Here is a 17,153-nt window from a genome sequence, read left to right as displayed (position 1 = left end):
ACAGGCAACGACATAGCCACCTAATGTTTACAAACATCTGCGTGCGGACCCCGATTGTCACTACTTATTCTAGGTCGGATCTGCTAAAATACAGTTCCACAGTTATTTTCTGCAGAAATGTGAGCATAATTCACGAACTGTAGGTATGGTAAAGAATATAGCTATGTGCACAGTTCAGTTGTGATTGAAAGACGCGCCATCAAACCGTATTTCCGTATTATTTACTAATCGTTGTGCACGATGGGCAGCTGTCTGTGTTGTCCCTGCAGGAGTCATGCAGAACTCGGTGTATGAATTATTTCCATGGTTGTCATATTTGCACTTGTGTTATGGGATTTGGATAGAGCCCAACCAGCAACTTTTCTGATACAGTTATTCCGTTAAACAATGTAGGTTTTTTTTTGTTTGTTTGTTTTATAATTTGCACTGTTCAAACTTGTTATTCACATTTTGGTTACAATTTTGTCATTTGTGTCTTTTGTTCTTTTTGTTACTATAATTCTTAAACACTTTTCTTGTGTGGCCAGGGAGCCCAGAGAGAACAGAAATTTCAGTTCTCAGTATGTCTGTGATATATTGCAGAAATGACAATAAAGCTGACTTTGACTTTGACTTTGACGTGCAGATCGACAGCCAACTCAAATTAATTCAGTTTTTGTATTGATATAGCGCTATTTTACAACAAAAAATGCATAGAGTCATTGACTTACAGTAATGACAGTTGAAAAAAACCTCCCTTTTAACAGGAAGAAACCTCCAGCTGAACCTGGCTCAGAGGCAGCACCTATCTGCCACGGCCAACTAGGGGTTAAAGACGTAACGTGCACTGAAAAAAAAAGAAACTCAATGCACTCTGTTGTCCACAGGTGTTCTTAACAAGATGCTTAAAAAAGCGGTACGTCTTGAATAATACATGGATTTATATTTACACTCAGGAAATTACAAAATGGGAGGACTTGTTGCTCAAAGACGTCTATTTTGCTTTACAGCATAAGGTAAGCAAGAGGAATGACACTCAATTGTGAAACAGATTTTTTTTTTAAATTCAGAAGTATATATTCAGAGAACGTCCACTTTCAGTTAAGATTACTGTTATAGCTGCATGCCAGCAGTTTGATTCTTGTATGCTTATATATGAGGGAGATGTGTCACAAGTCAATCTGGTCGTGTGAACGACTCTGTTCTTTGTGCAAGATTCTTTGCTCTGAATGCTTTTCTGTGAATATCAATTCTTTGCCACGTCAGTGTAGCCCGCGAAATCAGAAATTTATTCGCCAGATATGATGTCTGATTAACTTTTTGCGAACAGTTTTGTTACGTTAGCAACATTTTCATCAGGCATCAACACAGCCACCTATGCTTTAGAAACATCTGCGGTGCTCATAGGTTTCAACCAGTTGTTCTATCACACCTGGCTGCGCGTAATGCGCAAAAACGCGCCATTCCTGCCCCGACACGCCAAACCTCCAACGAATATTAATCTGTTCATAAAAGTGGAAGGAGGAGTTGAACTGTAGGACAACTTGTTGACCTTTAAACGAGACCAAGAGCTGAAGCCATGGCAGGTAAGAAGATCTGGGTTGAAGGAAACCACGAAGTGTTTGCCCTTCTGGTGGTCTGTCATAAAGAAGGCTGGGTGTGGCTCGGATTTACCACCTTTTGTCTTCCTAGAACATATTATTGCTTTTACAGGAGGTGAACCATTTAAAACGACAAAATGTCGGCACAGATCGTGAGTTCATTCAAATAGTTCCGACACATCAACCCCCCCAAATGTCGCAGCTGGAGTTACTTTCACTTTTGGTTACTTCTGTTCCGCCTCGTGCTGCATAAAAAAGCGGTTTTTAATGGATTCAAATGCGACCAAACCCCCGTTTTCATGAAGATCGGTGCGCACAGGTGACTTGATCCGATCACTAGTTGGTTTGATTTGGGGGGGTTTTCTGCCTGGAAAGTAAATATTTCAGTTTCGATCCCATTCTGAGCTGCTGGTCGGCCAGGATAAGTGAAACAAGTTCAGCAGATTTGCAAAAATAACTCCAGAATTAGGAGAATGCCAGGTTTACTTTTTCTATACTTCTAAATATAGCAAACGATGTGTTGGATTGAGTTAAATAACACAAAAAAAGCCATCCAGAAGACTTTTGTCTCACTGTTTTGAGCCTTAACTCAGTCTAAGTTTACATAAATAGTTTGTATTTTCAAGCTTAAAACTGAAACGTGTTTCTGTATGTGTGCTCAGGTGATGTAGCCTCAATCCTTAATTATTTTTTTTTTGATGTTCTTTCTTCTAGAAGCGACGCTGGACAAGATCAGAAGGGATTTTGTGGAGAGGTCATCCAAAGAGCTGATAAATCAGCTCCTGGACGACCTTTTCGCCGACCGCATCTTAAACGAAGGGGAGAAGGACGCCATCCTGGAGGAGAACAAGTCCCGAGTGGACAAGGCCCGCTGTCTCCTGGACTCGGTGAAGAGGAAAGGAAACGAAGCCAGCGGGAAGATGATTGAACACCTTCAGAGGAGAGACCCTACGCTTTCCTCTCAGCTGGGTTTATAACCAGGTGAGGTACTCCTGTACGGATGAGGCGTCTTGAAAAAGTGTCCAAACCCCTCCAACTTCTTAGGCTTTTATCTGTAAATAAATAAATGTATATATACAGTATGTATATAAATACATTGAAAACCATGTGTAATATTCCTTCCACTTCACAGTTTTGCCCCACCTTTGTGTTGGTCTGTCACAGAAAATCCCAGTAAATCACTTTGAAGTTTGTGGTTGACTTGAAAGAGTTCAACGGATATGAAAACTGTTTCAGACAGGGATGCAAATGTTGTGTTTTGTGGCTTCAGTGTGTTCAGATTTTTCTTTTTACGTGTTCCTATTTGAAATTAAAGACTATTTTTAAATCTTTATTAGGTTTCAAATGATCAAACACATCAAATTTATGCATATTTACAGTGTTTCAGTTCACTGTAGCAGGATGGATTTATCATTCCTGTCTTAGTAATGATTCAAGTTGATCCCCATTTGTTGGCTTCTGCTTATCCGCTCTATTGACTGCAGGATCTCAGTGGTAATAAAGGTTTAATTCAGATCTTTAAAGTGGGCTTTAATTAGTATTTTACCTGTTGTAGGTAGCTTTTTAGACGGCCTCTGTTTGGAGAGTGATGAGCCGTCAGCTCAAACAAAGGTATTTCTTATTGAGGTGTTTAAAACCCGCTTTTAAAAAGCTCCAAGCGTCCGAGGTCGGTTTAACCGCGGTGCTCACTGACGTGACTTGATGGTTTTCAGGCGACGCTGAAGCGCCTTGGCTCAGAGAAGCAGGGCTGCAGGAAACGACCAGCGCCTGGAAACAAGTCCTCTGATGAGTCCTGCGGTCTCCAGCCTCAGCAATCCTGGAGGATCTGAGATCTGCTCTCTGACTGCTGTGGATCTGTGGGCAGAAGAACAACCAACAGCATCAGATATCCTGCGATTTTATTTGAAGCCGTCATGTGTAACTGCGTCTGAAATGTTCAAAACTGCATGAGAAATAAGTCTTTTACATTCATCTACCATTTAAATGCCTTGATGTTCTCAGAAATGGGAAATAAATGCACATTTTTATAAATTTTTTTACATATTAATGAAATAAACTGACATGTTTCTTCTCAGATTTGCATTAAAAAAATCTGATTTTTGTTTGTTTTGTAGCTAGATTTCATTTTACCATGCTATAACTGATTGTTTTGTCTTACTTAAACTTAATTATTCACATTTCACTCATTATGTAACAGCATTAATTATAGCACTCCTTTGAAAAGCAAGTTTTACGTACAAAGATAAAATATAGATGGATTATTAGAATGTTTAAACAGTTTAAATATTGTTTATCACTATAAAAGAAAGGGATTTAAAGTATTGTGCCTGAGAGTACCATTAAAATCCTGAGCTCACTTGGTCTTAGAAAGGAAAGTTAGTTTCCACCTTCTGGGCACAGGTGAACGAGGAGCGATAAATGACAGTAGAGAGAGCCAAAAGAATACAGAGAAAATATATACATATATAAGAAGAAAAGAATGAAAATAATATTATTAATTGTTCACAAAAATGAAACGTGTGTGGCCAAGCTGAAGGTTTGTTTCCTTCTGACAAACTATAAAAAATGCTCCCAGAAAAGAAAACAAACCAAAAAAAACTGTGGCTGTTCAAGTTTCCAAATGGATTTTAAATTTTTCAGATATATTAAAGCATTTTTTGTTCAATTATCAATTAAAATAAATAACATTATATCATCTACTGATTAAATTATTTAAAAAAAAAGTAATAATTAAATGTTTCCTTTACTTAGTTTTGGAATTCGGGCTTGTTGTAATTCCCATAACTCGCCGCTGGGTGGCGGTAGCGCCCTTTATACATCTTTGAACCCCTCTCATAATAAAACAAAATCTCTTCGTAGAAGAAGAAGTAGCTGTCAGATAAAATGGCTCTGGGACGAAGTTAGCCGCCTGGCTAATGTCAATATTCACCAACAAGCAGACCGAAGAGACAGCGACGTTACCCGATAATCTTTGAGACGAATGAAAGTGTGTTTTCTAAAACAAATAACTCACACAGAGAGGAGACTTCTTAACGTCACGTAAATCTAGCTTGATAATAAGCTTAGTTAGCACTGATTAGCTTAGCTTGTACTGGATTACCGATCTTATGCATGAGACAGGCTTTCCAGCACAAGCATCCACCTTTAACATGATGTAAAATTGTCCGAAATGAAAGCTGGGATGTGTCTTTGTGGAAGTAAGAATATGTCGAGAGGTAGTTTGAGAGTTAGTCATGATATTAATTGTGAGCTAATGCTAACTTAGCTCGTAGCCGTTTGATGTAAATTCCTTTAGAGGCAAATCTAACCAGCACCCAAAACAAGTCGTATCTCAGACGTTTTTCTGACTTTTTTAAACGTCTTGATTCTTAATGAGATAAAATCCTAGTTAGTAAATTCTAATGAGCAGCCTGTGTGTTTATTATTAAGGTTTGGTGCAAGTCAAGAAGAAGCAAAATGCTACTTGTTTGATCATATAAACAGCAACAGTCGTGATTTAAGGTGCATTTCTGCAGGTTGACTTTTCCCTCCGTGTCCCCTCCAGCAGTCCTTTACATTGAAGTAAGATGAGCCAAAGGCGAGGCATCCATCTGGACCAATCGGAGCTGCTCTGCAAGAAAGGATGTGGTTTTTATGGCAACACAGCCTGGCAGGGCCTGTGCTCAAAGTGCTGGCGGGAGGAAAATCAGCGAGAAAAGCAAAGGCAGATTCAAGAAGACTGGGCCCTCGCTGAGAGGTTTGTCTGGCTCCCTTGCGTTAGTTCAGAGTGGCGAATCTCTTTGCTTTTGTCCACCTGGAAAGCGTTGGGTTTTCTACGACTGTTTCCATTCCAGGTTGCAGAGAGAGGAAGAGGAGGCGTATGCGAGCAGACACCAGAAGACCCAGTCGCAGCCTCAGATCACGCCCGCCAACAAGTACGAGGAGAGGAAGACAAGGGAGAAGTCCAGCAAAGTCACCACAGTCACAAAGTTTTTCACTCCGTCGTCAAAAACACCACCAAGAAAAGGTAATCGGTGGGGCAGATACCAGTGCTTCACGACTTCTTGCGAGTTGATCCCAAACAACTTTCTCCTCGTTTGCAAGCCTGCGTCGTGTTAGTGTTTCTGCCAGGTTTGCTGCGCTGAGTGAGAGATTCATCTGAAACTGCATGTTTGGCCTGTCGCTGTGTAAAAGAAAGTTGTTGAGAATTTCAGCTTTTTTAATGTGTTCTCCAGGAAACATCTATTCTGACACTGAATCATTCAAAGGTGATTAAGCTCATTTTAGAAGCTGGAAAAATTCATATTTCGTGTCACACTTTTTCCAGCTCTGCCCTTCAGTTTTCTTGTGCAGAGCGAGTTTGCCCGCCTCGAAACTTGATTTAATTCGTGCCACATCTTCCCCGGGCCTGAACACAGTCGGAAGGTTGCAGCACAAAGCGTTCACTGCTGCGCCTTTAAGTGGGGAAATCAGGACGGGACGCTCAACGTTTCTGTAGCTTTTGATGAAAGTAAAACTCTGTGTCCTTTTCCCAGACGCGTCTTCGTTCGACGCACAGTCGAGCCCGAGCCCCAGCTCCTCGGCGAGCCGCCAGTCGTCCTTGGGCGGGGACCGCGCCACGCGGGACTTCATCAGTTTTCTCAAGCCTTTGAAGCCCGGTGGAGAAATCTTCAGACAGTGTCGGGCTTTCACTGAGGACATGGTGTTCAAACGGGTGAGCAAGTCCAGGCGAGCCGTTAACGTCACGTCTGCTTCGAGTTCCGTTTTCATCTAAGATCACTTTTGTTTTTAAAAGTCCGGCAGCGCCGGGTGTTTCCGATTCACTGAATGTTTTTGTTAAACAACGTTGTCATCCTAAATTTCTAGTTTATTTAAGCAAAACTTAATGTGACCTTTCTAAAACTCAAAAAAGTTGCGCAATATAGTTCCTTATTCCAGCTAATGAAGTGGAAAATATGTGTACGTTTTCCAGTAATTACCAACAATGCTATTTTCCAATATACTGCCAAAACCTATAATTGTTGTTTTCAGTTCAGTTTGCAGTTTTCATAAATAACATTGATAACTTTGACCTGCTCCCGTGTTTTAGGTAGGTTTTTTAACTGAAGTCTGGTTATATCTAAGCTAAAATGTTTATTTTGGACCTTGGCTCAGGAAATCGGGGTTGATGAACTGTCGGAGTGCGTGCAGGACTTCTACCAGAACCTCTCGGAGCGCCTTTCCCAGTTCAAAGGCACGTCGTCGCTCTTAAATTTAATCAGTTTGTAGTTAATAACGTTCACCAAAAGGTGAATATTGCTCACTATAAAGCACGTTTTCATTGTATCCATTTGTTTTTTTTTCTTTTAGGCTTCGTAGATTCAACAGATGAGCTCGAGAGAATTATGGATGAAGTGGAGAAGTACATGATGACTCGCCTCTACCAAGAAGTTTTCTGTCCCGAAACCACAGATGACGAGAAGAAAGACCTGGCGATCCAGAAGAGAATCAGGTTCGCTCACGTTTTACTGCTGGTGCAGAAAGAAGCAGACAAAAAGGTAGACCGCCCTGATTGTGTGTCGTTACAGAGACCTGCACTGGGTCACCATTGAGATGCTGTGTGTTCCTGTGAACGAAGAGATCCCCGAGGTCTCCGACAGTGTGGTCAAAGCTATTACAGGTGAGTCTGATTATTTGTTTTCAGAGACGCAGAACAGCTAAGCCCTTCCAGGCGATGTCCGCTCGACATATTTCTCCCCTTGTTTCAGATGTCATAGAAATGGACTCGAAGCAAGTCCCCAGAGACAAGCTGGCCTGCATAACTCGGTGCTGCAAACAGATTTTCAACGCCATCAAAGTGACCAAGAAGGAGGCTGCGTCTGCCGACGACTTCCTCCCTACTCTCATTTACATCGTGCTGAAAGCGAACCCTCCACGGCTGCAGTCCAACATCCAGTACATCACGCGCTTCTCCAAACCCAGCAGGCTCAGGACCGGAGAGGATGGTTACTACTTCACTAATCTGGTGAGGAAATGACGTTATTAGCTTGTTTTTTGGCTCGTACGTCTTTAATCAGCACCACGGACTACATCCGCCACATTTCTGATGAAGTCCAGGTAGCAGCAGGTGTAACTAATGTGAAAATGATGGCGTAAAGGTGTATAAAACGGCTTTTTGCACGAACCGATCTAAAACATCTGAGATTGGAGTTCCTTTAAGACCACTTTGGTCTTTGTCCACTCGGACTAGCCATTAGCTCAACGGTTCAGTTACGAATAAATTGTTCGAAGAGCTATCCACAACCAGTAAGATATTATTTGTTCAAGGCCTTTCCATAGAACCTTCAAAAGAGCTGAACTGTCCCTTTTTAAACAAAAATCTTCATTTGACTCACAATGAAAGCTTTTGGATTTCATTTTCTGTGTTTTTATGTCTTCAAACTTTATACTTCACTGAACTGTTCACTTTTTTTATTTGGTAGCAAAGTAGGAAAACAAATAAATTAATTAAACATTCAAAAAAAAAAGTTCAAATGAAACACATGAGGTTTAGCTACAGTTGCCTTTCTATCATCACAAACTAGTCTGCTTATCCCGCTCTAACATCAGGAAAGCATTTTTATCCACACCACCGCAGCTAACTGGATGTTTTTTCCCTTTTTCGACCATTCTCTGCAAACCTTAGCGACGATTGTCTGCCACCAACAACCGAGTCACTTAAATCCTCTTTCTTCCTCGTTCTGATGCTCGTTTTGAACTTCAGGAAGGCGACTTCACCACATCTGGATGCCTGAATGGGTTGAGTTGCTGCTGTGTGATTGGCTGATTAGCCATTTGTGTTAAGAAGCAATAAAATGGCCGGTAAAAGGTTTTAAATGTTGGTGATTTCAGCTGAGGAGGTTGTTGACACACACACACACACACACACACACACCGTGTTCATACAGTCACTACCTCAGTCCATCATCTGTTTGTTTCAACCGTTACGCCAACGAAATGACCTAAATTCTAAAACAAGTCTCTGTTTTGCTCCTCAGTGTTGCGCCGTGGCTTTCATAGAGAAACTGGACGGCCAGTCTTTGAACCTGAGCTCTGAGGAGTTTGAGCTCTACATGTCAGGCCAGGCGTCCCCCCACTGGCTGCAGTCCACCGGAGCCGCCGCCTCCTCCTCCTCCTCCTCGTCCACGGGCGGCGGCGCCCTCGCTCAGGCCCACAACAGCCTGGACCTGCTGACGGGGCTCGGCGAGAGGCAGGAGCGCGTCATGGAAAAGGCCCGTCAGATGGAGAGCGACCTCATCGACTGGACGGACGAGGTGGAGCAGACGGTGCAGAGCGCCATGGAGAGCTTCCCGCTGGAAACGCAGAGCGCCACCACAGCCAAAGGCGGCGGGACGGAGCCCGCGGCCTCGTCGGCTATCGACTCGGATAATGTTGAGAACGAGCTGCTGCCCCCGCCGCTGACACCTCAGGTGTTCGCCGGCTGATGTGAGAACTTCGGCTCGGCAAAGGAACCACCACCGGCTGAGCGTAGCCTTCTCCTCCTTCCTTGCTGTCAAACCCGGCTGTCCGTATGCACATCCAGCAGCTGCTGACTCTGGATCACATTTCCATCCATCTGTTGCCTCTGAGGCGGTGAAAACAAACTGAAAACTAACTGTTGAATTCAGCATCTCAGCGGGTGCGCACCTTCGCTTTTCTCGCAGAGTTAAACGAGAAGCTCGACACCACTTCAGCACCTGTGCGGTAGATAAGAAGCTGCAGCCAGATGTGCCGTTCAGCACGACAGCAGGCTTATCGCAAAGTTCACTTTTTGGCACCTTTTTTGAAAGCTTGCAAATTCTCTAAACTACCTTTTTATTTACGTCAAAAAGCATAAACGACATGTTACTTTAGGTTTTCAGGCTGTTGCACGGAATTTTTGTTGCATTAGTTTTATTTCTGTGTAACAAATGCAGTATTATGCTCGTGTCAATCCTCTCTTCTAACTCTGCGCGCGAAGGCGAAGACGTGTTACTTCCAAACTACTTGTTCGACATCCTAACGTCACAGAGACGGATTTACGCATCCTTCCACGGATCTGTGCCGGACTTCCTCGAACATCTCAGACGCTTCCTTTAATTGCAACGAAAAACAGACAATCTAAGCTCTTCCAAGACCCGTCCGTTTCTCATCAGTACCTCAGTACTTTTTATTGTTGTAACATTTGTGCAATCTGGATAAAAGCGGGGTTTTTTTCTTTTTTGACGTTGGTGTAAACGGAAACTGCTGTCCGAGAAACATCAACAGGAAATGTAAACAAAATGTGTTTTCAAATGAGGAATTTGGAAATCTAAATTTGATTTATTTTATCGCTCAGCATACCTGACAGCTCATCGTGCTTGCTGTCCGGGCTGGATTCACCCGGCGTTTCCCTCTCCTTGTAGGACAAAAACTGACAGCGTGCATGTGTGCGTGTTGAATAGGCTTACAGACACGTTTCCTCCGTGTCGAGAAATCGGCGAGTTTGTGTAGATATCGTCCCGTTCTCATTCCAGGCTCCAGTTCCAAGCTGGACGTACAGAAGTGATTTTATTTTTCTATAGAGTGGCAGACATTGATTCTTCTCGATGACATTAAACCTGTAATATTTACAGTAGCTAAAGAAAACTGAACATGACTTGTTGATTTTTGAGGTTCTCAAGAGGCTGCATGTCTGCTAAAAGCGCAGTTTTAAGTGAAGTGACTCTTAGTTTTTGCTCTATCAGAGGTTTTAATTTAATTAGACGGAATAAAATGCCGTTTGGCTGCGAACGGGAAGCACCGAAATGACTCCCAAGCCCGTAGTTGCTGTGTTTGTGGAAATGAGCATTTGTTCTGAAGCACTTTTGTCGGACGTTTTAAAGCTCCCGGTCCGCACTGAACTGAGGGCTTCTGTTAAATGGAAAGAGAACAGCAGCTGCAAACTGTTTGTTTCCATGTGTGTATAAATTGAGCAGTTTTACAGTGAAGGAAATGTTTTGGCGGTGGTTATAAAAAAAACAAAAAAAACACTGCGATCGGCGCCTTTTTCTCCCCGTTCTCATGAGCTAAGGTTTCATTTCCCTCCCATGTTACGAGTCTTGAATGTTTTGTTGACGTTTGCAGTGGGACGTTCGGCCTGCAGCTGCAGATTTCAGCTCCAGCTCGAACTACCTGCTGTTGCACTGTATGCAGATGCTATTTATTTAGTATTTTAAACCATTTTTTGGTTTGTTTTCCCTTTCATTTGTTTCTTTATAGGTTTGGGGAGACACTGACTCTGTACTGCCTTTAATTTAAAATTAACTTATTGGGACAGTCTTATTGGCTTCTATGGGTGTGCGACGATCAATAAAAACAGAGAATGCTTTAAGACTTGTGTCGTTGTTGCTGCAGGGATCACAAAGTCCACAGGGTTTGACCATTCCCCCTGTTGATCTCTTTTGGAAAATGAACGGCCTGACATTCCTTGAAAGAATGCATATCGCCCGCCACCTTTAACGCCAGAGTTTTAGGCTGCAAGCTCAGAAGTGACAGAGTCGTCGCCGGTAAATCTTCGAAGTGACGCGAAGCTCGTGGCGTCAGATGTCACGCTCAAAGTGCGCCCGCAAGGTTGTGATCGACTCTCGGCTTCTACCACGCCGAGCTCCGGGTCAGCATCTGTACATGCGACTGAGGTTTCAGGTCAGCTGGCTGTGGCGGCCATCTTGAACTGGGTTGGCGCTGAAAAAACATGATTGAAAAGAATATTTGCCTTTTATGGTGATATAAAATTAACATAACTAAAGAAAAAAAAGAAAGTCTGGTTTAAATGTCTTTTAAACTGAATCTGCAGAAATGGACATAAAACAGAATATTTAACAGTTTGTTTTAGTATTTTATCCTGACATTCTACAACCTTTAGATGAAATTGTCACATAGATACGATTAATCACATCTAATATGATTTAACTCTAGAAACGTCACCCTGCCGCCTCAGTGTAAATGTGTTTTTTTTTTTAAAAAACGAGGGTTTATTAACCTCTGTTTTTCCAGTGTTGCCTTAAGGTTTGTTTCGTGGTAAACGGGCGTTGGTGAGTTTCAGCTGAAACTCTTTTTCAGTTCCTCTTCTCGTGCTTCACATGCCAGGATTCAGATGATCCAAGAAATTGTCCTAAAATGAGGTGAAAACCAGAACAAAGTGCACACAGTATTGAAAAAAAATTAATTTATATTATAATATAACCGCTTACATCGCAGAGGAAATGGCTGAAAATCTCATGAAAATGAGGGAATGCAGAATTTATTTGATTAAAAAAAAAAAAAAATTATTTTGTTAACTTTTTATTTAAAAAATCCTGAGTTTAGAAATGATGGCCTTTCTTTAAACACACAATGTCACTTGGTGTATACAAGAAACGAATTTTATGACTGAGGGCAGCAGATTTGGTTAAAAAAAAAGGACATCCTGAGTGATGAAACAGCATCAGGAAAAAATATGCCCAAAACATTTTCACTTCTCTTTTTATTTAAAATAAATGAATCTGGTCCCCTCTCTGTTTCTGAGTAAACTCAGTTTGCACGATGAACGCACTCCTCTCCCTCCTCGGTAAGTTTTCATTGAAGTTGCTTCATTTATTTTATCATTTTAGCAGCAATAAGTGTCATTTATTTGTATATTTGTTTGGCTTTTTTTCAGTTTTTTTGTCGCTGCCGCACCTTGCTGTACCTGCAGGTATGGGATAAATTATCTGATACTCCATTGTTTGAGTAATTATTTTAGCTGTTCAGATCCCAGTTTAAAGTTTTAATGCTCACAGCTGATTTTATTATCTGATTAGTAACCCATTCGTGGCGTTTTTTTTGTTGTTTTTTTTAGCCCCCTCTTCAAACCCCTTGGTCACCTCGTTCAGGGCCTCCATTCAGCTCGTTTCTGAAAGTTCGAGGATCTTTTCCGGGGGGAGCCTGCAGCTGAGGTGCAGCGTTCCTGACTTCCCCGAGTCCACCTGGCGCTACTGGTGGTTCAGAGGGTCCGAGCAGCTCCCGCAGACCGGGGAGACCATCAGGCTGTGGAACGTCCACGTCAAGGAGAGTGGAAAGTTCTCCTGCCAGGGGGTGAGGGACACGGCGATGGGAAACCTCAAAACCAAGCCGAGTCTGCCTGTGGAGGTCGTCGTGGACGGTAGGGTCTCGTTTGACCAAATAATCGAGCGTTTATGTGGAAGAGGATTTCATTCTATAACTTAGAGGCGGCTGCAGACTGCCTCTAAGTTATAGAATGAAATCCTCTTCCACAGTATTTCTTCGCTTGCACTTGAAATGGCCACTCTTGCTGCCCTTTACCGCCAAGCTGTGAAATCTTTTGTTTCTTCTTCGGTTTGTAAATGAAATCTGCCCGTTTCTCTGTAACCCTTTCCAAGGAGGGTGGGCTATCCTGCAGGCTCCACAGCACCCTGTCCTCGTCGGAGAAACCATGACCTTGCAGTGTCACCTTCGAGGGAACTTTCCGGTTCACGAGACCATCCTGTACAGAAACGGCGTAGAAGTAATGAGACAAAATGGCTACAACTCGCATTTCCGCTTGACCGAGGCGACCGTCGAGGACGACGGGTTGTACTCCTGCAGGGCGTCCTGGGATATGAGGCAGCAGACGCACTCTGTGATCTCGGTTGACACTCCGGTACATGTTGTAGGTGAGTTTATTGACTAGGTTACCTCTGAACGTGCCACGAGCTTCTGAACGCAGCATCCATTTAAAGAGACAGCCTGGTCATCATCGAAGTTTCTTTCTGTCAAATAGTCACCAACACTTCGTAACCTTATCAGTCCCAGAGTTTGGAGAGAAGGACTAAAGTTTTCGTCAAGGAGAGGCTAAAGGCTGACCACGCTGGCGTTTTTCAGGCTCTTAAAACAACTCCTTCTCAACATACCTAAAACACTTTTTGTTCAGCTTTTCCAGCCGAACAATTGCCCTCGTTTGGCTAGCCATTAGCCTAGCCTGGATGAAGACTTTTGCTCTTTTCTTCATACTCTGTGACTCTGTGACAGAGGAAACGTCTGATACGGTACTTTCATTGTTAATATTAAAGAACTATTTGACAGCACATCACTTCAAAATGACCAGACTGTCCCTTTATGTGGTGAGCAAGTAAAACCTTTGGTTGTTGACTCTTTCCTGGCCCACAGCGGGGATTTGGCAACTCGATGGCGTTGCTTTCGGGAGGTCGCTGCTGCGGGCCAACAAATAGTTCAACATATTGTGTTGAACAAAAACAAGGAGCTTTTTTTTTTTTTGTTCCTTCAAAACTAAACAACTGCTGACATTTAAACATTTAAACATGATTCCTCCATCCTGTCGGTAATCTTTCCCCTCCTGATAATCTGTCTCAGAGGTTCTGTCTGAGCCGGTGTTGGAGATCGACGCCGACGCCAAGATGGGACCAGATAAAATGAAGCTCATCTGCCACGTCAAGTACCACGCTCGAGCGCCCGCTCCCCCGATTAACTTCTACTTCTACAAGAACAACAAACTAATGGGGCCGGCGGTCTCAGCAAACCACAACGTGTTCAGACGGGCTCCGGGCTGGTACAGCTGCCGGGCCAAGGTGCCACAGTTGGATCTCGTTCAGTGGAGCGAGGCCAGAAGTTTTGGAGACGTTCCAGGTGATTTAAATGAAATGTAGCCGACTGTGTGTCCTAAACTGAATCTCTAAAGCAGTGGTCTCCAATCCTGGTCCTGGAGAGCCACTATCCTGCATGTTTTCCTTGTTTCTCTGCTCCAATACTCCTGATTAAATCAATGGGTGATTCACAGGTTTCTGCAGAACATGAAGAGGTGATTTAACCACTGAATCAGGTGTGTTGGAGCAGAGAAACAAGGAACACATGCAGGATGGTGGCCCTCGAGGACCAGGGTTGGAGACCACTGCTCTAAAGTCTTACCCCTTGAACTGTCAAAAGAGCAGAACCTGGCGTAGAAGTTGCAGGACTTTTAAAGTCACTTTATCTCTTACCCAACAGGAACGCAGATGCCTCCTCCTCGTCCTCACGTTAGAAGCTTCAAGCCTTTAGCTTCATCAAAGTCGCCCCCAGGACATCGCCTGACTCCTGCAGCTCAGTTAACAAGATCCCAGCGCCTCGCTGCGACTCCTTCTGTTAGTGAGCGTTCTCTCCACAGAGCCTTTGGTGCCCCGTCGAGGTTTGAGCTGCCCAAGCCAAGCAGTCCATCTACGGACCAGTTTTCAAACCAATCTCCGCCTCCGAGGCCTTTCATTGTTTCCCAGGACGATGACTAATCTGAAGATATCTGGACTTGCTCTAGTTTAGGTTTTGTTCTTTTGTGCGAATCATCGCCACACGTCGCGCAGTTATAACTCGAAGCTTAGCTTTTTCATATCCTTCACTGTTCGATGTTCTGCTGTTGCGCACTGATGCAAATACCTGCAGTGTTAAAGGGACAGTCCGGATCGTTTGAAGTGTGGTTCTGTTGAAAGGTTATGAACAATCACTATCTTACCTGTGGCTGATAGCCCTTTGGATGGATTGATGAGCTAACGCCTAGTCGATTGCTGGTCACCTAAAAGAAGCCAAGTTTCTAAACCTTCTCAGAAATTCACGTGAATGGTATTTTATAAACCTTTACATCCATATACATTTTAAATTACAAGATTATTTATATTTTTTATATAACGTTAATGTTAAAGTGCAAGTAGCAGCAGCTAGTTGTAGCACTTTCAGAACAACGTCAGATAATCTGTAAATCTGCTGGAAAGATTTACAGATTTAAAGATTTTTTAAATAGTTTTCGAATGAACCAGAAAAAAAAAGTTAAAATCAAAGTTAAGATGGCAGCAATCCACTTAGATCTGTTCCTCCAAACGGAGGTCATTCAAAGAACCGTCTACGACAGGTAAGATATTAGCAGTTCATAACTTTTCCTCACAACCCCACTTTAAAAACCTCAGAACTATCCCTTTAACTCTTCACAACACCTTACACTATCTTCACGGAGTCCTCCGCAAAACTGAGAGAATGAATTTACAATAACGGCTGTCATATCTCTGATCAAATAAAGCATTCAGTATTTTATATGTACTGCTGGACTTTATTTTCAACAAACACATTTCTTTCTACTGTACCGAAAAACTTTGTACATAAATAAAAACACCAAATTAGTTAAAACGTCGAGAGATACCTCTGAAATATTCTCCACTGTAGACAGATACGGTCATTCTAGCCAAATTTACAATCCCTTTAATAATAGAACAAAGGATCACAGGCGCATTTTTTGAATACTAAAACAAATATGAATTCTTTACATCATTTCTGATTATAGAAAAAAGAAAATCAAGGTTGAAAATGTAACAAAGATATTGCAAAACACATCAGTGTACAAAAAAGGAAGGAAACAGGGTTGTAGGAGGAAATGAAGGAGCTTTTTTTAAAAAAACAGGCTGACAGTGGGTCATGAGATCGAAATGATTTAAAGTATAAATAAATAATTTAAAGTTTAAGGGAAGAGTAAGGATTTAGTCTATAATACAGGGTTAATGAAGATGTATTTTTACATTATATATTGCTAAATTCCTGTTTCCTTCATTGTCTGGTGGAAATTTTAAAGTGATGCAGGTTTTTCAGTGTACTGACTGTTAATTAGCACGGCTGCCATGAAAGGTGTGTGTTTATCTACAACTGAACGACTTTGGGAGTTAACCCATTTCAAGATGGTCACCGCAGCTAATCAACTTTGGTCGGTTTTATACACAATGAGCTCAAATTTAATGTGGTAGTAGCTGAGAGTCATTCACATCACATACTCCGAGCATTAACGGATTCTGGGAAGACGTTCTTCAAAACGTTGGAATGTCAGGCGATGAACGATCTGCGTTTATTCAAGGATTTCCAGTTTTATAGTCCAAATCTATTCAATTTTGCGATTTTTATCACTTGGAATATCTGTCACCTTTCTGAATCTGTCTGTTTGTTCGGACTCATTTTTTAGCATTTTCATTTGTGTTTTTTAATGTATCTGAAGCCGTTTTGCGACTCAGTGTGGTTCGCTGGAGTTATTCAACCCGTTCTACAGATGTTTTGAGACTCTTTGTAACCGTATATTCTTTCTGCATTTTGGAAGTTATTCGTTCTGAGTGTTTTTGAGTAAATACATCAGTAGTGTTACTCCGGTAGCTCAGTGGTCAGTGTTGCGGTTTTGTAATCCTGAGCTCAGGTTGTGTCAGGAAGGGTGTTCGGCATAAAACAATTGCCGAATCTTTCAGGTGAGTTCGCTTGCTGTGGCGTTCCCTGCAGAAGGGAGCAGCAAAGAGGAAAAACATTGACTGTCTTAGTCGTCCTTTTGGATATTTAGTCTTGTTGTGGTTCGTTTTAGTCACATTCATTGTCTGATCACATTGGAGTTTTGACATTTTGCTGTTTTTTAATTATTTACTTGATATGTCTTAGCAGAAACTGCTTTTCTTGTCTTCTCTTTTTTCTATTTTAAAGTCTTATATCAAGCAATGGAAGTGCTTTGACTATATGCCATTGTCATTTCTTTGTCAGGGATAATTTTTTATTCAAATATAGCTTGTATTTTATGCTTTTAGCACCATCTTTTCACTGCATTGTTTTGTCTTTGTTGTG

The 17,153-nt window shown here is 42.2% G+C and overlaps 3 protein-coding genes across 7 annotated transcripts; all 3 read left to right on the top strand.

The window, feature by feature from the left end:
• The first annotated feature begins 1,045 nt into the window (after window positions 1–1,045).
• Window positions 1,046–3,662, top strand: LOC108240841 (caspase recruitment domain-containing protein 18-like). Of its 2 annotated transcripts, none has more exons than XM_037973732.1 (3): window positions 1,046–1,565; window positions 2,295–2,561; window positions 3,136–3,264. In XM_037973732.1, the coding sequence occupies exons 1-2, from the start codon at window positions 1,559–1,561 to the stop codon at window positions 2,555–2,557; spliced, it is 270 nt and encodes an 89-aa protein (XP_037829660.1). In that variant the 5' UTR covers window positions 1,046–1,558; the 3' UTR covers window positions 2,558–2,561; window positions 3,136–3,264. The 2 variants fall into 2 exon arrangements, with proteins under 2 accessions (XP_037829660.1, XP_017280125.1); XM_017424636.3 differs by lacking the exon at window positions 3,136–3,264 and adding an exon at window positions 3,293–3,662 and having other exon boundaries at window positions 1,059–1,565.
• Window positions 3,663–4,418: 756 nt separating this feature from the next.
• Window positions 4,419–10,908, top strand: LOC108240957 (rab5 GDP/GTP exchange factor). 4 transcript variants are annotated; one of them, XM_017424785.3, is made up of 9 exons: window positions 4,419–4,566; window positions 5,125–5,316; window positions 5,414–5,586; window positions 6,095–6,273; window positions 6,714–6,792; window positions 6,909–7,050; window positions 7,127–7,218; window positions 7,307–7,563; window positions 8,576–10,908. In XM_017424785.3, exons 2-9 carry the CDS (start codon window positions 5,147–5,149, stop codon window positions 9,020–9,022), a joined length of 1,539 nt encoding a protein of 512 aa, XP_017280274.1. In that variant the 5' UTR covers window positions 4,419–4,566; window positions 5,125–5,146; the 3' UTR covers window positions 9,023–10,908. The 4 variants fall into 4 exon arrangements, with proteins under 4 accessions (XP_017280274.1, XP_017280275.1, XP_037829645.1 ...); XM_017424786.3 differs by having other exon boundaries at window positions 4,420–4,566; window positions 5,128–5,316; XM_037973717.1 differs by lacking the exon at window positions 4,419–4,566 and adding an exon at window positions 4,598–4,619 and having other exon boundaries at window positions 5,128–5,316.
• A 1,119-nt stretch (window positions 10,909–12,027) lies between these two features.
• Window positions 12,028–15,608, top strand: LOC108240830 (high affinity immunoglobulin gamma Fc receptor I). Its single transcript, XM_017424620.3, has 6 exons — window positions 12,028–12,123; window positions 12,214–12,249; window positions 12,394–12,696; window positions 12,935–13,207; window positions 13,905–14,177; window positions 14,535–15,608. Exons 1-6 carry the CDS (start codon window positions 12,099–12,101, stop codon window positions 14,807–14,809), a joined length of 1,185 nt encoding a protein of 394 aa, XP_017280109.1. The 5' UTR covers window positions 12,028–12,098; the 3' UTR covers window positions 14,810–15,608.
• Window positions 15,609–17,153: the final 1,545 nt, after the last annotated feature.

Source organism: Kryptolebias marmoratus, linkage group LG2 (genome assembly GCF_001649575.2).
Source record: "Kryptolebias marmoratus isolate JLee-2015 linkage group LG2, ASM164957v2, whole genome shotgun sequence".
In the NCBI taxonomy this organism is placed as follows: domain Eukaryota; kingdom Metazoa; phylum Chordata; class Actinopteri; order Cyprinodontiformes; family Rivulidae; genus Kryptolebias; species Kryptolebias marmoratus.
This window is presented reverse-complemented; position numbering and strand designations above follow the sequence as displayed.